Genomic DNA, 27,167 nt, shown 5'->3' with positions numbered 1-27,167 from the left:
TGCAGCCATCCCCTGCTGCAGCAGCTCTGTGGAGCAGCAGTGGGAAACGGAGGGGAGGCCACCTTGCAGGTGCTGTGGGAGGGACAGCGTGGTTAGGGCTGCCTTGTCCAGCCCACCATGGATGGAGAACAATGCTCTGACCCCACTGTTACTGACTGAAAGACCAAAAGCACAGACTGTCTCTTCTGGTAAACGGCTGGTGAGTGGGCAGAACATTACACCCCCACGTGTCCGGAGCCCAGCAGGAGCAGATTGCATGTGACCAGGTGCTGTGCCTGCAAGGGGCTGAGGGCCCTCCCAGAGTCTGCTGACTCTCAGAGTGGACACACCAATGCACCAAACTGCCAAGCAATCCCGGCCGGTCCGATGCACAAGGATGGGGTAGGGGGTGGTCCCTGCAACCCACAGGCAGAGCAAGGGTGTGCAGATCTGGGCACTTGCCCACTGTCTGACTCCTGTAACTCTGAGCCTCCATCGGCCTATCTGTGAGTGGAAGTGTCCTCTACCTGCAAGAACTGCTGAGAGGCTTGATGTGGGCTCCAAGTGAGAGCTCTGTCCTCCCTGCGAGGGCCTCTTGGGAAGGAGCTGTGCGTGTTTCTCATAGATGCCGACAGTAGGGTGGCCTGGGAAGTGCTCCTCCTCTCTGCTCAGGTGTATTATTGAGGACCATGGGGGCCCAGCCACGTGGCCCTTTAGTGGCACTACAGCGTGGAGCTTCCTGCTGGGGCATAAAAGCCTGGCTCAGATCTTAGGGCTCCATTCCTGGTTGCACCTACCAAATTCCAAGAATCCTGCACAGCAGAAGCCCCTGAATCTCCATGGCTTTCAGCCCTAAACGTGTGTCCTCCTTCTGGGGCCAGTAGCCACTCAAGGCACGTGAGCCAGCAGGGAGAGCCTCTTGAAGCCCCCCCGGCTGAACCTCCTTGCCCCTCCCAGTCACTTGCCCAGTCAGTAGACCAGGGACACTGTCACAGGGGAGCCCCATCCAGGTGGGGAGGGAAGGTGGACAGCACCCCCACCAGCTGTTTGACATCGGGCAACTCTCTAACCTCTATGCGTTATCACCTGTGAAGCGGGGGAACTTCACACTTGTGAGTTAAAGTTGTACCTAGACTGCTTAGCACCTGTTGGTTACACCTGTAATTTCTTTGTGCATCACCAGGGACTGGCCCGTGAAGGCTGAGGAGGCTGTGCTTTGGCAGTAATATCAAGGGCTTTAAAATGTTCTGCCTCATCTGTTCCCACTTCTAAACAGTTTCAGTATAAAATGGTTTTACCACTAATGTCACTGTGATTTTTTAAAAAAAATTTTCTGAATGTTTATTTTTGTAGGAGAGAGAGAATGTGAGCAGGGGAGGGGCAGAGAGAGAGGGAGACACAGAATCCGAAGCAGGCTGTAGGCTCCGAGCTGTCAGCACAGGGCCCTGTGCAGGGCTTGAACTCACGGACTGCAAGATCATGACATGACCGGAGCTGAAGTCGAACGCTTAACTGACTGAGCCACCCAGGCACCCCCACTGTGATTTTTAAAAGAAAAAAAGAATACAAAAGCTGCTGTGGTCTGTGTCTTCCCACCCCCACCCCCCTGGCCAAAATCTATATATTGAAACCCTAATGCCCAATGTGATGCTATGAGGGTTTGGGGCATATGGGAGGTGATTGGGATGGGTTCAGAGCCTCATGAATGGGATTAGTGCCCTTACAGAGAGACCCAAGAGAGCTCCCTCACCCCTTTAACCTTGTGAGGACACAGGGAGAAGTCTGCAGCCCTGAAGGCGGCCCTAACCCAGCCATATCGGCATCCTGATCCCAGCCTCCCAGCCTCCAGAGCTATGGGCAATCAATGTTTCAGCCACCCAGCCTGTGGTGTGTGTTTGTCTAGGTAAAATTCAGCACATCCACCGAGGGGAATGGCAGGTTTTGCAGCCATTAGCCACGACTGTCATACTCAGGAGGGGTTGAGTGAACAGAGCTAACACAGACACACAGCATAAGTATGAAGTCTGATGAACACAGTTTCCATGGCTGTCTATGGGCAAAGGGACTTTTAAATTTTTTTTATTTTTTGAGTTTCTCCAAATGTCTCATGAGTACATATTGCCTGAACATGTCTGATGGTCATGAAAGAAACACCTAGCATAGAAAGCCTCCACTGGTTGAGCACACCTGGCACTTACCACATGCTTCTAGGGTGGGCCAGGTGGCAGTTTGGATGGCCCAGTCCAGCTCGCATCCTTGGGGAAGCAGGGCCCAAAGATAGCAGCGGATGCTGGATGAGACACACAGGGTGCATCCCCGTTTAGCCAGGTCTGGGCCTTGCCTGGAGGGCTCAGCCTCTGAAACCCTAACTCTGAGTGTGTAGCACCACCCCACCTTGTTGTCAGCTTCCCGTGCAGACGCCTCCTCTCTCTGCCCTCGGTGCACACCTAACTTGCCATGACCCTGTCTCAGGGAGAAGACTCAACGGAGATGGCGGGAGTGTTCTGTAAATGGCAGTGAGCAAGCACTGCTGATCTTGATGGAGCCTGACACAGAGCAGGGTGGCAGGAAGGGGGTGCTGGGTAAGGGCAGGGGTTCCAACACAGATGCATCAGGGTGACTGATGGGCACCCCAAGATCATTAGCTGTTTTCAGAGGAAGTTTTTCCATGAGACTTGTGACCTGGTCGCCCAGCAGAAAGCAGACCGTGGAGGCAGGGACACTGCAGGGGGAACACGGCCCTACAGCAAATGTCTATGCAAAGAGCAGGACCCCAAGTTCCCCTACCTGGCAGGGAGGGGTTATGCTGGAAGGTGCAAAGTGGCCATGGGCCCTGAACATTCTCACAGAGTCACCCAGGAAAGATCCCGCTCCCCTCTACTCTGCACACTCTCACTGCTAACGACTGAATAGTGTCCCCCGGCCAAAGTTCGTGTGGAAGCCTTGACCCCCAGTATGACTGTTGATGGAGATGGTGCCTTTAGGGAGGGGGTTAAGGGTAAATGGAGTCATAAGGGTGGGGCCCTGATGCATCAGGACTGGTGTCCTCAGTAAGAGAAGAGAGTTCTCTTCTCTCATACACGCACGCTTCCTGAGGAAAGGCTGTCTGCAGACTAGGGACAGAAGCCTCTCACACTGTGATCTCTGACTTCCAGCCTCTGGAACTGTGAGGAAATACAGTTATGCTGTTCAAGCCATTTAATCTATGATATTTTGTTATGACAACCTGAGCTGCCCAAGACACCCACCTAGAGGATCCCAGGAGAGGCCCCCGTTTCCCTCTCCAGATACCAACTCAGCCCTGGCAACAGCCTCTCCACCAGGCTCCCCGCCCCTGCCCTTGTGCTGTGCTCTCAACACAGCATCCAGTGAGATTATTTATTTAATTGTATGTATGTATGTATGTATGTATGTATGTATGTATGTGTGTGTGTGTATGATTTAAAGTGCTCCCCTGTGATTTAAAAAAAATTTTTTTTAACGTTTATTTATTTTTGAGACAGAGAGAGACAGCATGAACGGAGGAGGGTCAGAGAAAGGGAGACACAGAATCCGAAACAGGCTCCAGGCCCTGAGCGGTCAGCACAGAGCCCGACACGGGGCTCGACCTCACGGACCGCGAGATCATGACCTGAGCCGAAGTCGGCCGCTTAACCAACTGAGCCACCCAGGCACCCCCCGTGAGATTCTTTTACAACAACTGTCAAGGGCACCTGGGTGGCTCAGCCGGTTAAGCGTCAATTTCTGATTTCCACTCAGGTCATGACCTCACATGGAGCCTGCTTGAGATTCTGTCTCCTTGTGTCCTCCCCTGTGTGCGTGTGTGCTCTCTCTCAAAAAAACTGGGAAAGAAAAGTTATTAAAACAATTGTCAGATCCCACCCATTCTGCTCAGAACGGAGGCCCCGGGGGCCTCCACAGCCCCTCACCCAGCCGCAGCTCCACGGTCATGCACTGCCAGCTGCCCCTCCCCAGAGCCCCCATTCCTCAGACTGCTCTGTTCCCCTACCTCCTTCAGATCTTTGCTCTTAGACCACGTCCTCAAGAAGGCCCACACCATGACCCAATCGAAGATGACAGCCCAGCTCTTCCATAACCCTGCCTCCCTTCACAGGGACCCTGCTCTATTTCTGCATCTCTCACCCTTCTCTGACAAGATACTGGTCATTTTTTACTACCCATTTTACGATGTCACCCCCTCAGCACTAGAATGTTGGCTCCACGAGGTCAAAGATTTAAGGCAGGAGAATGAATTGTCGCCCCCTAAGACATAAGGTTCATAAAAGCAAATGAGCGGAGAGCTCAAATGCTACATCAAGCCAGGCCGAGTGACCACAGTGTCCGCACAAAGGCCTTGGCCTGGACCCCAGATGATAACCGGACCACATGTGGCCACACCAGAGCAGCAGGTGCCCTCACCCAGCAACACGAGCAACAGCCAGGGGAAGGGTGGCAGTTTGGTGCCCACCCAGGGGAACGTGTTTGGTTTTGTTTTTTTATAGTTGCTTTATTTCCAGTACAAAGGGAAGAAAAAGTTGTCTTTCTTAATTAAACAGAGAATGACATCATTACGTTCAAACATCTCATTGAAAAATGCTTCCTGGAAGGACAGGCTTCACTTTGGAGATGCCTATCGGGGTCAGCCACCCCCAAATGACTGGAATGGGACTGCAAGCACGGGTCAGTCCTGCAGTTTGAGCTCACACCTCTTCTCCAGGTCCGCCATCTCCTTCAGGACTAGGGCCACGCCGTACCTCAGCTCCTGGAACTTGGCTGTGGGGACCTCGAAGCGGTATGCTGACCCATCTGAAAGCTTCAGCTGCATTAGGACACTCGGCTGCAGGGAGCGGGCCAGGGCACTGGTGGAGATTGCCACATCCACCCTCCACCACAAGCTGGCAACATGGGGCAGCCAGGTCCCCTGCCGCCTGGCCACAGAGTTGAGGAGAAGCCGCTGGCTCCCAAACACCACGCTGGACAAGTCCATGACCAGGTCCTGGGGGATGCAGAGCTCCCGGAGCTGGTCTTTAAAGGCGTCGGGCTTCAGGCTGGCTGGGGGCAGCCGGAGAGCCTGCTGGAGCAGTGTGTTTGTGCCAGCTAGAAGGGCGCCCAGCCTTTCCTCCGGCAGGTCTGTGCCAGCCCTGAGGCGCTGCACAGCCTCCCGACAGTCCTCTCCCTGCAGACTGCTGACCACCAGCTTCAACAACTTTCTGAATGTGCCCCTGTCCAGGTCCCCCAGGAGCCGGGGCATTGCTGCCACTTCTGGGGGGAGCTGGGCCCCCAGGAAACTCACCCGGCTGCTGTGACTGTCACCAGGGTAATGCAGGTATGGAGATGCAGTCCCCACGGCAGACATCGCTGTTTCCTCCCTCGTGATCAGGCAGCCCAGAGGAAAGGTCCCAGCTGCAACTGCCAAGGGCGGAGGGGGAAGAGAAGCCCAGTAACTCCTCTGTCCTTTGAAGGGCCAGCAAATGAGGACTGACATGGTCTCTGCCTTGGAGAGGCCGACGGCATGAACCACTGATGACAGCCCATGTTACGGGAGGTTCCCTGAGAGCAGGTGGCACAGGGGTCCACTCGAATCCCGTGAAGAGGAGAGCCAGGAGTGGGCAGGGAAGGGAGACGGAGTGGGGAGGAGAGGAGAGCCAGAAAACAAGAGAGCTCACATAAGATCTCCAAATCCATAATGGAGAAAAGAATGAAGGAGAAGAAAAGTCCAGAGAACACAGGGACACACAGCCATGGCTGCTGCCACTGCCCACGGTAAGATCATTCAACTTTGAATTCTCACAACAGCTCTGCCAGAGCCAGTTCCTATCCTCACCTTGTCTATAAGGAAACCGGGGCTCAAACACAACTGCCAGGGCCTAGAACCAGGCCCGTCTATCAAAACTTCTCACTGTTTCCACAGCACAGGGGAAACCAGACACAGTCACTCAAGCAGGAGGGGCTGAGGTACCTGGAGAAAGGTCTGTGTCATTACCTGAAGGGACAGGATAATGTCATGACACATCGCAGGTGACCGAGCCACACACCTGCTTATACAGGACGAGGGAGCACCGCCCACCTCAGCAGCTCCAAGTGCTTGAACAGAGCTCAGCCGGGCACAGATCCCGCCCCCAAGGCTCCCACCAGGCCCAAGGCGAGATGCGGCACCACGGAGCTCTGGGGAAGCCCCGGGGGGCACGGAAAGCCCTCTACGGGGTTCATCGTGCCCAATCTCCTCGGAAGGCCGGGCCTCCCCTCACCCTGCCTGTCAGAGATCATCCACTGACAAACAAGGGGTCGTCCCCCACTGCCTGGCCACTATCAGGAACTGCCTTCCACTCGCCCCGGCCGCCGCGCTGTGCAGGCCCTGCTCCCCGGAGGCTGGCGTGCTGCCCTACGCTGACCCTCTCTGCCCACCGGCCCGGGGCAGGAGCTGACGGAGACGGCCCGTTTGGAGTCGTGCCCCCTGCTCGCCGGGGCGGCCCTGGCCGCCCAAGAGCCGCCCAAGAGTCAAGCGCTGTCCGGCCCCGCCCCAAACGGCACCATATCTGCCTCTAGAGCTCCCCGGATGTGGCGGTCAAGGGGCCGCGTCGCGGTCCGCGGTCCCCTCCCGGAAAGAGCGATCCCATTCCCCGCACCCCAAAACCCCGAGACTTCCCCGCACCTGAACGCGCAATCCGGCACACAGCGGCCTGGCGGAGAGCGGGACCCCTGCCACGCCGGAAGCAGGGCCAGGTCCTCGGAAGCGATCCAGAGACACTTCCGGGCAGCTCTAGGACCTCGGGAGGACCCGGCCCTCTGTGATCCGGGCATTTGTGCTGACGCTGAGGGCGTCGTAGCCGCTAATCTTTTAGCAAATTTTAAGTATATGATACAATATTGTTGATTACAGACACTACACTATATAGCAGATCTCTAGAAATTATTTGCCTTGCAAAACTGCAAGTTTGTACCCTTTGACCATCACCTCCCCCATTTCTCCCTTTCCCCAGCCCCTGGCCACCGTCGTTCTAATCTCTGTTTCTAGGAGTTTGACTATTTTAGATTCCAAACATAAGAGAAATGATACAGAATTTGTCTCTCTGTGTCTGATTTATTTCACTTAGCATAATGCCCTCTAGGTTCATCCTCGTTGTCACAAATGGCAAGATTTCCTTCTTTTTTGAAGCTGAATAAAATTCCGTCGTGTGTGTGTGTGTGTGTGTGTGTGTGTGTGTGTGCGCGCGCGCGCATACACAAATATATATAACACATATAGTTTGCATATATATAAATGTGATATATATGTCATATTTTCTTTATCCACTTGGTTGATAGTTTGTTTCTATATCTTGTCTATTGTGAACAATGCCCCAGTGGACACGGGAGTGCTGATATTTCTTAGAGATCCTGCTTCCAATTCTTTTGGATAAATACCCAGAAGTGGGATTTTTAACTTTTTGAGGAATCTTCATACTGTTTTCCATAACGGCTGTAGCAATTTACTTTCCCACCAACAGTGCACAAGAGTTCCCTTTTCTCCACACCCTTGTCAACACTTGTTAGGTTTTTGTTTTGTTTTGTTTTGTTTTGTTTTGTTTTGTTTTGTTTTGTTTTGTAATAGCCACCCTAACAAGTCTGAGGTTTTGATTTACATTTCCCTGGTGATTAGTGATATTGAACACTTTTTCATGTGCCTGTTAGCCATATGTATAAGTCTTCTTTGGAGAAATGTCTTTTCAGGCCTGTAGCCCATTAAAAATTTTTTTTTTAAGTTTATTTACTTTTGACAGAGACAGAGTGCAGGCATGAGCTGGGGAGGGGCAGAGAGAGAGGGAGACACAGAATCCAAAGCAGGTTCCAGGCTCTGAGCTGTCAACACAGAGCCTGATGCAGGGCTTGAACCCACGAACCGTGAAATCATGACCTGGGCCGAAGTCGGACACTTAACCGACTGAGCCACCCAGGTACCCCAAGAGTCTCTTATGTTTTGTCCCCCTACTTGTTTTTATATTATTTTTGCTTCCCTTCCCTGTGTTCATCTGTTTTGTATCTTAAATTCCTCATGAGGGAAGTCATATATTTGTCTTTCTCTGATTAATTTCGCTTAGCATAATACACTCTAGTTCCATCCACGTTGTTGCAAATGGCAAGCTTTCATTCTTTTTGATTGCTGAGTAATACTCCATTGTGTGTGTGTGTGTGTGTGTGTGTGTGTGTGTGTGTGTGTGTACACACCACATCTTCTTTATCCATTCATCCATTGATGGACATTTGAGCCTTTTCCATACTTTGGCTATTGCTGATAGTGTTGCTATAAACATTGGGGTGCATGTGCCCCTTCAAAACAGCACACCTGTATCCCTTGGATAAATAGCTAGTAGTGCAATTGCTAGGTCGTAAGGTAGTTCTTTATTTTTTAAATGTTTATTTATTTATTTTTGAGAGAGCGAAAATACAAGCAGGGGAAAGGGAGAGAGAGAGGGAGACACAGAATCCGAAGCAGGCTCCAGGCTCTGAGCTGTCAGCACAGAGCCCAACATGGGGCTCAGCCCCACGAACTGTTGAATCATGACCTGAGCGGAAATCGGATGCTTAATCGACTCAGCCCCCATAGGGTAGTTCTATTTTTAATTTTTTGAGGAAACTCCAGACTATTTTCCAGAGCGGCTGCACCAACTTGCATTCCCACCAACAATGCAAAAGAGATCCTCTTTCTCCGCATCCTTGCCAACATCTGTTGTTGCCTGAGCTGTTAATGTTAGCCATTCTGACAGGTATAAGGTGGTAACTCATTGTGGTTTTGATTTGTGTTTCCCTGATGATGAGGGATGTTGAGCATTTTTTCATGTGTTGATGGCCATCTGGATGTCTTCTTTGGAGAAGGATCTATTCAAGTCTTTTGCCCATTTTTTTCAATGGATTATTGGTTTTTTTGGGTGTTGAGTTTGATAAGTTCTTTATAGATTTTGGATACTAACCCTTTATCTGATATGTCGTTAGCGAATATCTTCTCCCATTCCATCGGTTGCCTTTTAGTTTTGCTGATTGTTTCCTTCGCTGTGCAGAAGGCTTTTATCTTGATGAGGTCCCAGTAGTTCAGTTTTGCTTTGGTTTCCCTTGCCTCCAGAGACGTGTTGAGTAAGAAGTTATTGCGGCTGAGGTCAAAGAGGTTTTTGCCTGCTTCCTCCTCTAGGATTTTGATGGCTTCTATCTTAGGTTTAGGTCTTTCATCCATTTGGAAGTCATTTTGTGTCTGGTGTAAGAAAGTGGTCCAGGTTCATTCTTCTTCGTGTCACTGTGCAGTTTTCCCAGCACCACTGGCTGAAGAGACTGTCTTTATTCCATTGGATATTCTTTCCTGCTTTGTTAAAGATTAGTTGACCATACATTTGTGGGTCCATTTCTGGGTTCTCTTTATTCTGTTCCATTGATCTGAGTGTCTGTTCTTGTGCCAGTACCATACTGTCTTGATGATGACAGCTTTGTAGTATAGCTTGAAGTCCGGGATTGTGATGCCTCCAGCTTTGGTTTTCTTTTTCAAGATTGCTTTGGCTATTTTGGGGGTCTTTTTTGGTTCCATACAAATCTTAGGATTGTTTGTTCTAGCTCTGTGAAGAATGCTGGTGTTATAAGAATTGCCCCTTGTGATTTCCAAAGTGATAGGAGTGTCTGACACAGACCCTTAGCTCCCTTGGAATTTCCTGGGTTATAGGAGTGTCTTTTGTTCTAATGAGGTGACTCTCAGTGTGCTCCTGAGTGGGTCTGAATGGAAGCTTGCAATGGTCAGTCCTACTCCCTTATCCTCCAAAGTGAAGAGAAATGGAAAATAAGTTAGTTATTGACCATGCCCATGTGATGAAAGCACCATAAAAATCCCCCCTCCAAAAAAAAAAAGGGGGGGCTAAGTGAGCTTTGGGGTTGGTGAACACGTGGAGATGCAGGGAGAGTGTCATGCCTTGAGGGGTCAAGGAGGGCCCTGTCCCCCTTCCTCACCCCCGTGCATCTCCTCTATCTAGCTGTTCCTGAGCTATATTCTTCATAATAAACCGGGAATCTGGTAAGAGAAGTGTTCTCCTGAGCTCTGTGAGCCACACTAGCAAATGATCAGACTGAGGAGGGGTCATGGAACCTCAGACTTATAGCCAGTTTGTCGGAAGTGCTGGTGACAACCTGGTCTTGGCAATTAGCCTCTGAAGGAGGACTGAGTCCTTAACTTATGGAGCTGCCTCTACTTCCCCCGTCTGTCCTCTGCGTTTGCACAAGGCTGGCATGGCCATCACTATCCACACTGCCCTGCTCTGACATGTCATTCTCATGCAGGCCTCATGTGATGACTTCCCAAACATGTCTGTGCACAGACCCCTAATTACTCCCCTGACTTTTATCTTTCGGACTGGTTGGGGTGGGTGGGGACAGCAAGAATTTCATTAGCAAATATTTTCATTAGCAACTTCCTGAACTCATATGCTTTTCCTTTCCCCCAACATAGGCAACAGATATCTTGGTTGGCAACTGTGGTTTCCAGGAGAATGTTCCTAAAACAACTGCAATTTCAGAGACCTCATTAATTAATGGTTCAGTGGTTGAGCTCTGAAAGTTATTAACATGTTTGCACAGAGGCCCCACTTCCCAGGGCTCATCCCTACCATCTACTGAGCATGGCAGGGACACTAAGGCAGGCCCATTCCTGGAACGCACAGAATGCCAAGATGGCTGACTTCATCTCAGTAAGTTTGCTTAGATGGCACAAGTCTGGAATGATTCCACCCAAACTTCTCTCCCTGGGTTGGACTTGAATTGTGATCTGATAGCTCTCCCCATCTTCCCTGACTCCTTATTTTTTCTCATGCCAACTCTTTCCCTAATAAAACTTTTGCATGCTTAATCCTGTATTGGTGTCTGCTTCTTGGAGGATCCAGACTAACACAAATGAACCATAAGTGGGTGGTCAGGAGGACATTTGGGACTGCTTCACCCACTGTCTGGCTGGTGAGGAGAACACTGTCCTGGTTAGTAGTTGGTGCCTGGAGCAAAATGGTCACTCAATTGCTAAGCATGTCACTTGTGGTGACCTGGCCAAATGACCAGGGGGATGAAATGCCGTGAGAGGTGCAATGATGCAGGCATTTGGAAAATATGGGGAGCATGACAGAATGACAGAATCTTGGGATTTTGGAGTATGTATGGCTGTGACATCTGCAGAACAGAATTATATGCCATTTAAGAACCAGGTCTTGGCACATTCCTGGGCCCTGGTAGGGGAAAAAACTGCGCTGATCCTGGAACATCAAGGAGCCACCTGTCCATATGCACCTCCCATTATGAGGTGAGGTCCATAAGACCTACAAAGGCATAAAGCTAGGGAGGCCCAGCAGCAGTCCATTCTAAGGTGGAAATGGTAGGTACATCCAGAATGATGCCCAAGTAGGGCCAAGGGGACACAAGTAAGCTGAGTAAGCAGATAGCCCAGTCTCCCATGTCTTCTACCCCACCCCCCAGCTCACAGTTATGGCCATAAGGGGGGTTCTGCATGACCAGCTAATGGAGGAAGGAAAGGTCTGAACTTGGTTTCTAGATAGATCAGATCAGTACATTGGTACATGTCAAGAATGGGCAACAGCTGCTGCATTACGGACACACACAAGGGTGACCTTGAAAGACAGTGGGAGCTTCAAGCAGTGCACCTGCTCCTCCACCTTGTGTTGAAACCGAAGTGGCTTGTGGTGAGAATATACAGATTCCTCGGCAGTGCCAGTATCCTGGCTGTCTGGTTGGGGGCCTAGAAAGAAAAGGGAGATTGGGAACAAGGAGGTCTGTGGTAGAGACACGTGTATGGACATGGGAGGGGGCATGGAGTGTGCAGATTTTTGCATTATAGGTGAACACCCATCAGAAAGCATCCACTGCAGAAGAGGCACCAAACAACCAAGAAGTCAAAAGCACATGGAATGTTAGCCAGCCTTCATAATCAGCCACCTTGGAGTCAATATAGTGGGCACCTGAAAGAGGTAACTGTGGTAAAAGAAATGGACTCCACATGGGCCCCAGCATGACCCTCCCCCTGTGACAGGGCCTATCTATATAACAGCTGCCCCCTTCTGACTATCCAGCATGTGAGGAAAAAAGTTGACTACATCAGGCAGGCCCCTTCTATCCTAGAAGGGGCAGCAGTTTGTTCTCACAGAGATGAATACTGATTCCAGGCATGAGTATGTATGTCTTTCCTGCAGAACCTCTGCCAGTACCACTCAGGGCTTACACTTTGCTTCATCCACAGGCATGGAATCTCACATAGCACGGTATCCAAACAGGGGACCCAATTTATAGTGAAGGAAGTGTGAGACCCAGTGGTTGTATCCTGTAACATATTATCCAAAGGCAGGTGGCCTCATGGAACGCTGGACTGGCCTTCTAATAGGTCAGCTGAAGCACAAGCTTGGAGAAAACACCATCCTTTGGGACAGGTGCATTAAATCATACTTCCTTGCATACTCAGTTTGCAACAAACTTGCATTGTCCTAATACCGTGTTTTGTCTTACACAGATACTTCTCCTAGGAATACCCTTGCGTGTTTAATCTCATCTTGGCACCTGCTTCCTAGAGCATGTTGACTAACACAGGAAGCTGTTTTCTCGTCACCATTTACCCTGTCCACTGGATGGGACTGGTCTCATTCTTCTCACTGGGACTTCCTCATTTAGGGCCTTATTTCCACCTGATGCTGACAGGACTCTTCTAACAACACTTCGGGCTACTTTTCTCTTGGGCTTCCCTGGAATGCTGAGTCCACCTACCCCTGGTTACAGTTTTTCATATTGCCTAGGGCCTGCTTCTGAAAGCCTGACAATTACTCCTGTGATGTATATGGTGCTCTATTGGGAACCATCAACCAGTGTTTGGGTCATGCGTTAGGAGGTTCACGTTGTATCAATTTCCATGTTGTGTCTCCAAGAGGGTGTTCTAGACCTGCTTAACTTGAATCTCCATTACTGGTCTATAAGACAAGGTTTGTACAAACAGATTTACACTATTTTGAATGCTCTAAGTGTAAAAACAAGCTTTTCCCGACATCTTTCCAACACTTTGAGCATTTTACCGCAAGATAAAGACTGACATGAAATGGCTGAGAGCTTAAACTGAAGTCTTATCCACATTTCCAGAATTAGTGATAATCCATTAAGCATGCACTATTTGATGATGACATTGATTTAATTTTTTTCCAGTATGAATTGTAGCTGTAAGAAAACATGTGGTCCCCAACTACAGGTCTTCCCATATCTATTGTGTATATACAGCTCCATTCTAGAATAAATTTGACATTTAATGAAGTTTGAAACATGAGTGGTATTCACATGTAATGCATCAACAGGGCTTTGTCCATCAGGGTGAATTTTTTTATGTAGAATAAGATACACACTCTAATTGAAGGTTTTCTACATTCATTACATTTGTGCGGTCTTTATCGGGTGTGAACTCTCATGAGTAAGTAGTGAACTCTGACTGAAAGCTTTTCTACATTCACTACATTTGTGCTATTTTGCTCCAGGGTAAATGAACCCTCTTGTGTAGTGTAAGCTGGGAGCTCTGGTTGAAGGTTTCCCCACACGCTAAATGCATAAGGTCTCTCCCTGTCTGAATTCTTTGTTGCTGAATATGCTGTGAGCTTTGAGTGAAGGCTTTCCCATGCATACTGCATTTATTGGGCTTTTCTTCAGTGTTAAGTAGCTGATGTTGAATAGGGCATGAGCCCCAACTGAAGGGATTTCTCACATTCATTACATCACAGGGCTTCACTCCAGGGTGAAGTTTATAATGTAGAATAAAATGTGAATTTTGGATGAAGGTTTCCCCACACTCTTTAATTGTGTAAGGCCTCTCTCCTGCATGAATTCTCTGACGTCTACTAAGGAGTGATCTCTGATTGAAAACATTTCCATATTCATTACATCTATGGGGTTTCTCTCCAGTATGAATTTTTTTTAAATGTGTATTTTGGGGGCACTGGGTGGCTCAGTTGGTTAAGTGTCCAGCTGTAGCTCAGGTCATGATTTCCCAGTCCATGAGTTCAAGCCCCGCGTCGGGCCCTGTGCTGACAGCTCAGAGCCTAGAGCCTGCTTTGGATTGTGTCTCCCTCTCTCTCTGCCCCTCCCCTGCTCACATCGATCTCTCTCTCTCAAAAATAAATACACATTAAAAAAACTAACATTAAAAAAATTTTTAGGGGCGCCTGGGTGGCTCAGTCAGTCGAGTGTCTGACTTCGGCTCAGGTCATGATCTCACGGTTCGGGAGTTTGAGCCCCGCGTCGGGCTCTGTGCTGACAGCTCAGAGCCTGGAGCCTGCTTCCGATTCTGTGTCTCCCTCTCTTTCTGCCCCTCCCATGCTCATGCTCTGTCTGTCTGTCTCTCTCTCTCTCTCTCTCAAAAATAAATAAACATTAAAAATTTTTTTAATTTTATTTAAAAATTTTTAATAAAAAAATTAATGTGTATTTTTAAAAGAGAGAGAGAGGCAGACAGAAGGAGACAGAAGACCTGAAGCAGGATCTGTGCTGACAGCACACAGCCCAATGTGGGGCTTGAACTCAGCAACTGTGAGATCATGACCTGAGTTCAATCACTGAACCACCCAGTTGCCCCCAGTATGAATTATTTGATATAAAATAAGTTGTGATTTCTGACTGAAGGCTTTTCCATATTCATTACAACCACAAGGTTTTTCTACTGAATGAATTCTCTAATGCTGAAAATGACTAAAGTATTTCCTACATTCTCCACACTTAAATGGCTTCTCTCCAGGGTGAGATCTCTGGCATTATGTTGTGAGTTAAGACTGAAAGCTTTTCCATATCCACTACACCCTTAAAGTTTCCTTTCACTATGAATTAGATGATGTTGAATAAAGCATGAGCTACAAAGGTCTCAAATATATATTGCATTTATATGGCTTTTCTCCAGTATGAATGTTTTTATGTCCTGCAAGATTTGAACTTCAACTAAAATCTTTCCCACATTCAGGGCACCTGTGGGACTTTCTTCTAGTATGAATTTGTTGATGTAGAATAAAATCTGAACTGTATTTAAAGCTTTAGCCACACTCATCGCGGGCTTCTTTTTACTTCGTATCTTTGCTTGTGCTACTTCTGCCCCCTTCTGCCATCGTCCTACCTGTACTCCAAGGCCTGGTTCCAGTTCTTCCTCTTCAAGCCTTCCTGACTCTATAGCCATTACCTCCACCGCGCTGTGGTGGAGGTACCTGTGGTACACCCAACAGGACAAATGGAGGGGAGTGGGCAAGGCCTCCAAGGAAGTGCCTCTTTGTGACAACACCTCCTGCTTCTCCCTTTCCCTATGAGGAACCTGGAATTGAGGGCAAGACCCAGAGATACCTCCCTCCCTTTTTGACAAGTGTAAGACAACAGCTTACTCCTTCCACCCAGGGCTGAGCACGTGGAGCCCTGAAGCATGTGTGGGCCTGCTTGCTCTTATCCACACTTCCGGGCTTCTCAAGATGAGGCCTCTGAAGACAGGTGCACTTGGTCAGTCTGTGCCTCTGCCTGGTGGTGAAGGAGGGCTGGCCAGATGCATTTCACATTTAGGTTTCCCCGCAAAGGCTTTCCTCCTTTCTCCTAGGATTGGGCCTTAAGGGGGAAATCTAATCTGAAACTATTTTTTCTCTCATTAAACTTTGTTTGAATGGGTCTCAAAATTTTGTGACAGAGTTTTGGTCAAGTTTTTTTTTTCCATTAAAAAGTACTGAAAACACCAAATGGTCCTTTCCTTCTGAAGATTATGGTGCGTTGTTATTATGAACCAGTCTATTACTATTAAATTTAAATGGCCAATTGAGGCAGTTCTGAGACCATTCTTCCACCACTGGTTAAGAGTGGGGTTGCAGTGGGGAACCCGGGTGGCTCAGTTGGTTAAGTGTCCGATTCTTGATATCAGCTCCGGTTGTGATCTCATGGTTGTGGGATCAAGCCCTGCATCAGTCTCTGCACCGACAGCACGGAGTCTGCTTGGGATTCTCTCTCTGCTGCTCTCTGCTCCTCCCCTGCTTGCTCGTGCATGTGCACGCCCCCTCTCTCTCTCTTTCAAAATGAATAAAAACTTTATTTAAAAAAATTTTTTTGAACATTTATTTATTTTTGAGACAGAGAGAGACAGAGCAGGAACAGGGGAGGGTCAAAGAGAGGGAGACACAGAATCTGAAACAGGCTCCAGGCTCTGAGCTGTCAGCACAGAGCCTGACGCAGGGCTTGAACTCATGAACCGTGAGATCGTGACCTGAGCCAAAGTTGGACGCTTAACCGACTGAGCCACCCAGGCGCCCCTCAAAATAAATAAAAACTTTAAAAAGGGGGTTGGGGTAGCAGATATCGGGGACAATATTTATTTAGTCTATTACGCTTTCTGAGAAGACTGGGTGACCTGGCCAGCGCCAGCAGCCTTGTCCACTGCTTTGATGACACCCAAAGCAGCTGTCTGCTTCATGTCAAGAATGGCAAAACAACTTGGAGGAAGATAGTCACAGAAGTTCTCAATACACATGGGCTTGCCGGAGCCATATCAATGGCAGCATCACCAGATCTCAAGAATTTGGGGTCATCTTCCAGCTTTTTCCCCAGAATGGTGATCAATCTTCTTCAGCTCAGCAGACCTGCAAGCGAAGAGCTACGTGACAACCCCACACAAGTGCATAGCCAGCACTGATTTGGCCTAGATACTTCAAAACTATCGCCTGAGCCATGAAGCTGGGGGATTCCACTGATGGAGCAGTTTTGTTGTCACCATCCACATTGCCGTGATGAACACCTTTGACAGACATATTTTTGACACAAAAGCCCACACTGTCCCCAGAAAGAGCTTCACGCAAAGGCTCGTGGTGCAACTCCACAGACTTGAGTCCGCAGACTTGACTTCATTTGTAATATTGATTTGGTGATGAGGAAGACGCTGCCCCCTGGAACTGACATTCTAATGAGGAGACTGACAATAAACAAATAAATATATGACAGCAGACCAGGTAGTGACAGAGATTTCCTTTGAAAACTGGAATGTTCTCCCAAACCAAAATGCAAATGCCGCAAAGACAAGGACAAGGACTTTGCTTGGCTTGCTCTTACCCTCAGCATCTAGAAGAATGCACACAGGTGGCACACAAAAAGCACTTGTTGCATGAATGAATGAAAGGATGGAAGGAATGTTCCAAATGTAAACACAATGAAAAGTTCTGTTCATACAGCTGACCCTGAACAACACAGGGGTTGGGGCACCAGCTCCCCTTGCAGTCGAAAATCTGCATATAACTTTTGACTCCCTAAAAACTTACCTACTAATAGTCTGCTGCTAACTGTAAGCCTTACCTATAGCATAAACAGTCAATGAACACATATTTTGTATGTTATATTATTATAAACTGTACTCTTACAATGAAATAAGCTAGAGAAAATAAAATGTCATTAAGAAAATCATAAGGTTACACTATTGGGGCTACATCAGAATAAAAAGCTTTTGCACCGTGAAGGCAACCATCAGCAAAACAAAAAGGCAACCTACTGAATGGAAGAAGATATTTGCAAATGATATATCTGGTAAAGGGGTTACTATTCACACTATATCTTAAAAACTTATAGAGTTCCACACCCAAAACCCCAGATGATCCCATTAAAAAAATGGGCAGAGGCCTGAACAATTTTTCATGGAAGACATACAGACATGAAAAGATGCTCGACATCATTAATCATCAGGGAAATGCAAGTCAAAATGGCAATGAGATACCACCCTACACCTGTCAGAATGGTTAAAATGTAAAACACAAGTGGGGCACCTGGGTGACTCAGTTGGTTAAGCCTCTGACTCTTGGTTTCAGCTCAGGTCATGATCTCGCTGCTGTGAGATCGAGAACCGCATCGGTTTCTGCACTGACAGCGTGGAGCCTGCTTGGGATTCTGTCTCTGTCTCTGTCTCTGTCTCTGTCTTTGTCTCTCTCTCTCTGCCCCTCCCCCCAGTCACTATCTCTCTCAAAAAAATAAATAAACTTAAAGCAAAAGAAAAACACAAGAAATAACAAGTGTTGGGGAGGATGTAGAAAAAAAGGAGCCCTCATGTGCTGTTGGTGAGAATGTAAATTGGTGCAGCCACTGTGGAAAGCAGTGTGGAAGTTCCTCAAAAAATTAAAAATAGAATTGCCATATGATCCAGTCATTTCGCTGCTGAGTATTTACGTAAAGAAAATAAAAACACTAGTTTGAAAAGATATATTCGCCCCATGCTTATCACAGAATTATTTACAGTGCGAAGATATGGAAGGAACTCAAGTACCCACCAATAGATGAGTGGATAAAGAAGATGTGGTGTATATACACAGTGGAATATTAGCCATAGCAGAGAATGAGATCTTGCCATTTGCAATAACACGCACGGACCGAGAGGGTGTAATGCTAAGTGAAACATCAATTATAGAAAGACAAAGACCCTATATTTTCACTTCTATGTGGAATTTAAGAAACAAACAAAAAAAAGAGCAAACAAAGGAAAATAAGACAAAAAACAAACTCAAATACAGAGAACAAACTGGTGGTTGGCAGAGGGGAGTTGTGGCGAGGATGGGTGAAGTAGATAAAGGGCATCGAGAGTACACTTATCACCATGAGTACTGGGTAATGTATGGAATTGTCAGATCATTATGTTGTACACCCAAAAATAATATAATACTGTGTGTTAATCTTAAAAAGAAAAAAGAAAAAAAGAGAAAATAATAAGGAAGAGAGAATAAATTTACAGTACTGTATTGATATTGTTTACATTGCCCACTAACAAGATGAATTGTCTGTCAGTACCTATGTCAATACTGTCTTATATGATATAAAACACTGTAGATATTATAGGTGTTACTAACACTAGACATCAAAAATGAAAAGATAATGTGAAAAAGAAATTCATATTTATTTACAGGCATAACAATCCATGCATTGATGCGGGCAGTAACGGGATTGCTTTATGGTAGCTTAGTGTAATTAATATGATTGCTACACAGTAGCCTACCCTATGTACTAATAAATGAATTGCTATAAAATTTGTATGGCATAGAGTATTACAGTCATGTTCATAATATAGCATTAGAAACTGCTACTTAAAAAAAAGCATGCTTACCTGTGATAGGCTGATACACATTTTCTCCAATTAGGAGAGAGAGAGACATGTTGTACAGTAATGTAATTCTTTGAAAGCAATGTTATAAAATAGTAAGAAAACTAATGCATGAATTTTGTATTGAACATCCCTCACGTTATGCCTTTGTTATGCCCAGTTATGCCTAGTTGATGGTGATGACACAAAATATCTCATGAAGTTCTTGCCATACGGTTACTAGATTTCCACACAAGGACACACACACAAGAGGCAAGTTTGTTAATCGGACTGCCTGATGGTTATTTACTATTCATTAAGTGGAAGCGGACCCTCATACAGTTCTCCATCTTCCTCGACTTCACACTGAGTGGTCCGAGAAGGAGGGGAAGTGGAGGGGAGGGAGGCACACTCAGTGTAACCCTGCAGAAATACATCATCATTTCTATCTTGACTTTTTGGCTTTTTCATTTCTCTAGAAATGTTTCAGGGGTGCCTGGGTGGCTTAATTGGTTAAGCACCCGTCTTTGGCTCAGGTCACGATTGTACGATTGGGAAGTTTGAGCCCCGAGTCAGGCTCTGCGCTGACAATGTGGAGCCTGCTTGGGATTCTCTCTCTGTCCCTCCCTGTCTCTCTGCCCCTATCCCCACTTTGCGCCCCCCCATCTCAAAGTTAATAAAATTTAAATTATTAAAATGTATTGTATAGGTGCTCATCCTTCCTCCACTGTTTAAATTCAGGGCCCATATCACAGAAGGGTCAGTGTTGTAAAAGCAGTCAAAAGCAGTCTTGAGTCATCAGAATCTCTCTGCCAGATTGCCTTATGTCCACTTGCTCTCTGTGCTGCTTCTTGTACATCTTCTTCCTCATCGTCTGGCACTGGGTTGGAAACACTCACCTTCATCAAGTTGTCCTCTGTTAGTCCCTTTGGTCTGGTGTCTGTTAGCTCTTGAATTTCTGCAAGACCCACATTTTGAAGCCCTTCACCCCTCACCTTTTTTGCTATATCCACAATCTCGTAATTTCCTTGATTGGCTCTGTTGTAAATCCTGTGAAGTCACGCGTAGCATCTGGACACAGTTTTCTCCACAAAAATTCGTTGTTTCAGGTTTGATGGCTTTCACAACCCTTTCTATAACAATAACGGCATCTTCAATGGTGTAGTCCTTCCAGGTTTTCATGTTGTGAGTTCCTACTGGGGTTCTCTTCCATAGCATTGACATACCTTTCCATAGAGTGCCATGAATAATGAGCCTTAAAGGTCCTCATGGCCCCCTGACCTAGACAGAGTTAGAGACACTGTTTGAGGGCAAGTAGACCACTCCAAGGCCTTCAGGATTGAACTCGTGGAGATCTGGGTGGGCAGGTGCATGGTCCAATACGAAAAGAACTTTAAAAGGCAAGGTACTTCCCTTACTGGCAAGGTACTCCCTGACTTCATGGAGCCAATCCAGGGAACGGGTTCTCATCCAGGCCTTCTTGTACAACCAAAAGACTGGCAGCTGGTGATTATTATTTCCCCTCAAAGCTCAGGAGTCAGCAGCTTTATAGATAAGGACAGTCCCAATCATAAGTGAGACTGAATTTGCACAAAACGGTAGAGTTAGCCTCTCCCTTTCTGCCTTAAGGCCTTGCGCTCACTTCTCTTCCTTACTAATAAATGTTCTTTGTGGCATTTTTACCCCATGATAAGGTACTTTCATCTGCATGAAAAACCTGTTCAGGCAGATGTCTTTCTCAATGATTTTTTAATTTTTTTTTAATTTTAATTTTTTTAACGTTTTATTCATTTTTGAGACAGAGAGAGACAGAGCATGAATGGGGGAGGGGCAGAGAGAGAGGGAGACACACAATTGGAAGCAGGCTCCAGGCTCTAAGCCATCAGCCCAGAGCCCGATGCGGGGCTCGAACTCACGGACCGCGAGATCGTGACCCGAGCCGAAGTCGGCCGCCCAACCGACTGAGCCACCCAGGCGCCCCTATGATTTTTTTATTTTTAATGTTTATTCATTTTTGAGAGCAAGAGGACAGAGTGCATGAGGGGCAGAGAGAGGGAGACACAGAATCTGAAGCAGGCTGCAGGTTCTGAGCTGTCAGCACAGAGCCCGATGCAGGGCTCAAACTCACAGACTGTGAGATCATGACCTGAGCCAACTGAGCCACCCAGGCACTCTGTCCTTTCTCAATGGTTTTCTTAATGGCATCTAGGCACTCACCTGCTGCCTGTTGGTCAGCTGAAGCTGCGTCTCTTGACATTTTTAAGCCAAACCTCTTTCAACAATTGTCAAACCATCCTTTGCTGGCATTGAATTCTCCAGCTTTAGATCTTTCAACTTCCTTTTATATTAAGTTGTCCCAGAATGACGTGGCTTTTTTCTCAAATCATATCGGGGTCTACAGGTATGCCTTATAGCAATTCTGCACCCATACTGAAAGCTGCATTTTCAGTATGAGATAAAAAGGTATTTCACAATAATTGTGAGGTTTTCAGTCCTCCTGGCAGAGTTGCAACAACAGCTCCATGAATTTTCTTCACTCTATTTTTAGTTTTTTTTTTTAAGTTTATTTATTTTAAGAGAAAGAGAGGGAAGGAGGGAGGGCCAGAGAGAGACAGAGGGAGAATCCCAGGTAGGCTCCCCAGAGCCCGACACAGAGCCCGACATGGGGCTTGAACCCACAAACCGTGAGATCGTGACCTGAGCTGAAATCAAGAGTCAGACACTTTACCCACCAAGCCACCCAGGCACCCCTCCCTCTCTCCTTTTTTTTTTTTTTTAAGTAAACTCCATGTCCAATGTGGGGCTTGAACTCACAACCCTGAGATCAAGAGTCGCCTGCTCTACTGACTGAGCCAGCCAGATGTCCCTTTTCCTCTTTTTATAATGGTTCTTAGGCTGGATTCATTTATCTTGAGATCGCAGGCAACTGCAGCTGCAGAACTCAATCTGCAGCACATATGAAGCAATCCAACTTTTTCTTTTAACATCATTTTTCCTGCTTCCTGGGAGCATCATTAGTGGCAGTTCGTATGGGTCCCATAGTGTTATTCAAGGTTTATATTATTGCACTAAATACAATGAAAAATACATGAGAACCATGAGAGATGACTTGTATTGTGATACACAATTTACTGGAGAGGCAAAATGCTGATATGGGGTAATTAACGTCACAAGGCATTTTCAGTGGACCCTTAAAACACTGGAGCTCACAATAGCAACAGGAGGTGGCTGATATTTATCACAGTCGTACATTATGTGCTGTGAAAAAAACAAAATTTAACCAAGTAAATTTGAAGATCTAATTGTCTTTATTAAGTGATTCATGAATCAACCATGTATCAAGTAGAGCAGAGCTCCAAAAGGCCACAGAAATGGAACGGTTTTTAAAAGCAGAACAGGGAAGTCATAACCAGAAAAAAAAAAAAAAAAAAGGATTATTTTAGGTGAGGTCACCTTCATTTGGGGACAAAAAGTCCTTAGAAGGTGGATTATCTCATCTTCCTTTGGGAGATGGAGAGGCCCATGTGTCAGATTACCTTCCTGGTGCTGACCAGAAAATTTCTAAGACTACATTTCTGGGGCAGGGCGAAAAAGCAATTAGGTTAGGTAGTAAGCCCTGGTTTGGTGACTTGGTCTATGTGATGTCATTTTGGGTCTGTAGCTTTTTTTTTTAAGTTAATTAATTTAGGGGCACCTGGGTGGCTCAGTCGGTTGAGCGTCCGACTTCAGCTCAGGTCATGATCTCACGGTCTGTGAGTTCGAGCCCCGCGTCGGGCTCTGTGCTGGCAGTTCAGAACCTGCAGCCTGCTTCGGATTCTGTGTCTCCCTCTCTCTCTGCCCCTCTCCCACTCATGCTCTGTCTCTCTCTCTCGGTCAAAAATAAACATTAAAAAAATTTTTTTTAATTAATTAATTTATTTTGAGAGAGAGAGAGATAACGCGAGTGCACAAGAGGGGGACGGGCAGAGAGAAGGAGAGACAGGATTCCAGGCAGGCTCCACACCATCAGTGCAGAGCCCGAACTCACGAACCTGGGAGATCATGACCTGACCGAGATCAAGAGTCGGACACTTAACCAACTGTGCCACACAGGAGACCCTGTAGCTTTCTTTTGAAAAAGACTGCAGCTAATTTTATGCAGTTATGATTTAATACTGCATCTTTAGATTGCTTATATTTCTCTTGACTACGAATGACGCTATACATGGTCTGTATTTGTGTGCATAAGTTTTGATAAATTTTAACTTTTTATAATCTCGTGTACATTTGACAGTAGTAGATGATTCAGTAGACTCGTATCTGCATATTTTATGCATTCCTGACACACCTAACCTTAAAATTATTTTTTCATATTTCTAGGCTATGAAGTTTGCAAGTTTTTAAAATTTGTATTATTATTTTTTGATGTTTATTTATTTTTGAGAGAGAGAGAGAGTGCAAGCGGGGGAGAGGCAGAGAGAGAGGGAGACACAGAATCTGAAGCAGGCACCAGGCTCTGAGCTGTCAGCACAGAGCCCACATGGGGGAGGGGGGAGGGGAGGAAGCCCACAAACCGTGAGCTCATGACCTGAACTGAAGTCGGACACTTAACCAAGCCACCCGAGGGCCACTGCAAGTTTTTCTAAATTATCACAAATCTCCAAAACATTTTCTAATATATTTATTGAAGAAAATCCACATATAAGTGGATCCACACAGTTCAGAGCTATGTTGTTTAGGGACCAACTGTATATATTGTGAAACTGAATAAAATAAACTTCGTTTAAGACGGAGCTGGGAGGCCAGCAGAGGGAGCTCACCACTCCTTGCAGCCTAATACAACTTTCGTGTACCGAACTCACTTGAAGGTAGATACTCCGTACTACCCACTTTCCTCTATAAAAGAGTTTTGCTCTCCTTTGCTCTGAAGACTTGCCTATGGTTTTGCTTTAGCTTGTTTATCCTGAATTGCAATTCTCTGCTAGTACCGAATAAGCCCATTTTTGCTGGCAAAATAACTGGCAGTTTTATTTTTAAAGTTACCAATATTGTTAATTATTTGTACTCTCTTAACAGAATGTAATTTCCTTTTTACCTTGGCAATGTTTCTCACTTCAATTATTTCACTGTTTCAGTGATCTTAAATTTCCACCTGGGTTTCATTTTGGATCATTTCTCCAATATATATTTTCCCATATTTATTTTTTTCCATTATATAAACACTTTCACCTATGTTTGGCAGGAGGTGGGAAAGGAGAATGGAGACACACTAGTAGGTCTACATCTTTTTCCAAGGAAACCTTCATTCACCCTCTCACTTCCTAGTTTACATGTACCTGGAATGGTGAAGGGCAAAGAATTATGGAGCAGTCATTGGCAGCATCCTAGAAGCCCTGAATATAGGTGTTTGCATCTTTCTAGAATACGTGGACATGTCTTACCTGCTGTCCTTAGTCAAAATACTGACATCCTGTGTGGGGCGCCTGCGTGGCTCAGTTGGTTGAGCGTCGGACTTCGGCTCAGGTCATGATCTCATGATCCATGAGTTCGAGCCTCGCATCTGGCTCTGTACTGACAGCTCGGAGCCTGGAGCCTGTTTCAGATTCTGTGTCTCCCTCTCTCTCTGACCCAACCCCATTCATGCTCTGTCTCAAACATAAACATTAAAAAAAAAACCCAACTGACATCCTGCGGTGTTACATGCATATGACACACGAAGTCATTGGAGCCCTGAACTTGTACATCCAGTGCTCCCGTCAACAAAAGGAACTCAGACTCAACATGTGGGATGTTCCTGATAGGATTACCAGATGACAACAGAAAAAAGTACACTGGAGTCAGCAACAAGTGACCTAAATAGGGATGTGTTCCATGGAATTGGAGGATGAGAGGAGAAAGAGGTAAGAGTTGCAGGCAGCCTTTTGAGCAGCACAGCCACCAGGGAGGCTGAGGGGCGGCATAGACCTGGGAGGAGGATATGAAGTTAAAGGAGCCCCCCCCTTTTTTTTGGTCTATTTGTAATGAAAAATATCAGAGTGTATTTGTATGCTCATGGAAATAATTAAATAGAGAAAGACAGACGATTAGGAGAGGAGATAGCTACGCACAATCTTTGAAAATTTAAGAGGGAGCAGGTTCCAGTTCTCCAGGGGAGGGACTGCCTTAGGTAGGAGCAGGGAAATAATGCTTGCACATTTTCAGGAAGGAAGGTGAAGGGCAGAGGATGGATATGGGTGGCCCTTTGGGTTTGGTGATAAGAAGAGTTTTGGTCTCATCTGGGAGGTTCAACTAGAGAGGCCTGAGAAATTCTGGTGGTCACTTGGAGAGTGAGCGGCTTGTGCTACCTGAGAACATCACAAGATTGCAGGTGAGTGTGAAGTACTCATTTTAAGTTTAAAGTGAAACCACCTCGCCTGGGTGTGTGATGTTTCTCCAGCGGTCATGATGGAGAATGGTTGGGTTCATCCAGGGTGGGTTTTCTCAGGTGCCTACAATGGAGACGGAGCTCCAGACAAAATAGCAAAGACCACCTGTCCACGCGTTTGGGTATGAAGTGTGAGGATGGCCCAAAAGGGAGGTGCACGAGTGGTGCCACACTCCTGGTCAGAGAGCTCCCGAGGAGACATGGCAGCAGTGGAGCGCAGCAGGAGTGAGCTGCGGGCTTCTGTAGTTCGTTGTGAGTTTCTGGCTGTTTAGCTTAGAAATAGAAGTCAAATGCAACTTTTAGAAATGGATATGGGTAATAACGATTTTTAAAAGCTTGAAGCTGGGGGCACCTGGGTGGCACAGTTGGTTAAGCGTCCGACTTCAGCCAGGTCACGATCTCGCGGCCCGTGAGTTCGAGCCCCGCGTCAGGCTCTGGGCTGATGGCTCAGAGCCTGGAGCCTGTTTCCGATTCTGTGTCTCCCTCTCTCTCTGCCCCTCCCCCGTTCATGCTCTGTCTCTCTCTGTCCCAAAAATAAATAAAAACGTTGAAGAAAAAAATTTTTTAAAGCTTGAAGCTAGCTAGAGACATTAGAGAATGCTGAAGAGAGCACTAGTAAAGATGAAACTGAGCAATTACCAAGAGTTAGGAATGACAGAGCAAAATGATAGAAAACAATACAGACACGGAGGATACAGATCGTCCGACTTAGCTAACAAATTACGAGAGACTACGAGAATGGAGGAGAACCAACATTTTAAAGAGACAAAGGCTGATAACTTTCCAGAATCCAGGAAAAGGGAAATCTGAGACTCAGGGGGTCCGATATGGTTTCCGGAGGTAAAATGACACCAACTCCACAGCGAGACGTCTGAAGCGTCAACTGCACCCACCAAAGGGACATGGAGAGTCTCCAGAGCGATCACACTGGAAAGGTCGGCCAGGGTGCGGGCCGTGGGACTGCCTGGAGGTCTGCGGCGTCTCCCGGGCAGGGGGCCGCCGGTTCCGCGGGGCTCACCTGCCCGCTCGCCTCGTGGGCGGAGCCGGCTCGACCGCACTCCCGCCTCCCGGCAGGCCGCGCGCGCCCTCGGGCCGGATTCTGGCTCCCTGCGGGCCGCACGCCGGCGCACGCGCACCGGGCTCGCGGAGACGCCCCCTGGCGGCGGGAGCTGGGAGGCGCGGGGGCGGGGCCGGAGGCGGGGGGTTGCGCTGGTGACGGGAGGACGCGCGGCTGCGGCGCACTGGGCCGGCGGCGGCGGCGGCTTCGGCGGCGGCAGCGGCAGCGGCAGCGGCGGCTTCGGCAGCTGCGGCGGCGGCGCAGGACGCGGACCGAGCAGGCTGCTCCTGACGCTGCTCCTGCTCCTGCGGTGGCGGCTGCGGCGGGAGAGCCGCGGAGAGCTCGGGTGCGGCGCTCAGGCCGGGATGAAGGGCTGTGGCGGCGCGGCCCGCGAGCAGCCGGCGGGTGAGAGCGCGGGCGGTGGGCGGCGCGGGCCAGGAAGATGGCGGAGGGGCCGGCGCTGCGGCCCCCGCCCGGCCTCGCCGAGGTCCGGGCCCGCGGCCTCCGAAAGGGCGGACGGGGCTGCAGCCGGGGCGGGGAGGGGAGGGAGCGTGGGTGTGCCGGGCCGGGTTGGGCGGGGGCGCGGGGCGCTGGGGGTCGAGGCCGCGCGGGGGGCAGGGTGTGTGAGG

The 27,167-nt window shown here is 47.6% G+C and overlaps 2 protein-coding genes across 6 annotated transcripts in view; one reads left to right on the top strand and one right to left on the bottom strand.

Moving 5' to 3' along the window:
- Positions 1 to 4,465: 4,465 nt before the first annotated feature.
- Positions 4,466 to 6,780, bottom strand: COMMD5 (COMM domain containing 5). Its single transcript, XM_004000184.5, has 2 exons — positions 6,632 to 6,780; positions 4,466 to 5,388 (listed from the first exon to the last, which is right to left on the bottom strand). Exon 2 carries the CDS (start codon positions 5,333 to 5,335, stop codon positions 4,661 to 4,663), a length of 675 nt encoding a protein of 224 aa, XP_004000233.1. The 5' UTR covers positions 5,336 to 5,388; positions 6,632 to 6,780; the 3' UTR covers positions 4,466 to 4,660.
- A 19,963-nt stretch (positions 6,781 to 26,743) lies between these two features.
- The window catches only part of ARHGAP39 (Rho GTPase activating protein 39), a 108,477-nt gene continuing 108,053 nt past the window's right edge, over positions 26,744 to 27,167 (top strand). For 3 of the 5 annotated variants that reach the window (XM_023248276.2, XM_023248275.2, XM_023248274.2), the window contains exon 1: positions 26,747 to 26,943. The gene's annotated coding sequence lies outside the window, so the exon portion shown is untranslated. Of the gene's footprint in view, positions 26,944 to 27,167 lie in introns of all 5 variants that reach the window. The other 2 variants (XM_045049863.1, XR_006592452.1) reach the window with 2 other exon arrangements.

This window comes from Felis catus, chromosome F2 (assembly GCF_018350175.1).
Source record: "Felis catus isolate Fca126 chromosome F2, F.catus_Fca126_mat1.0, whole genome shotgun sequence".
NCBI classification, from domain to species: Eukaryota; Metazoa; Chordata; class Mammalia; order Carnivora; family Felidae; genus Felis; species Felis catus.
This window is presented reverse-complemented; position numbering and strand designations above follow the sequence as displayed.

Coding starts and splice junctions, on each gene's coding strand:
- COMMD5 (XM_004000184.5), bottom strand. CDS start 5,335: ATGTCTGCCGTGGGGACTGCATCTCCATACCTGCATTACCCTGGTGAC.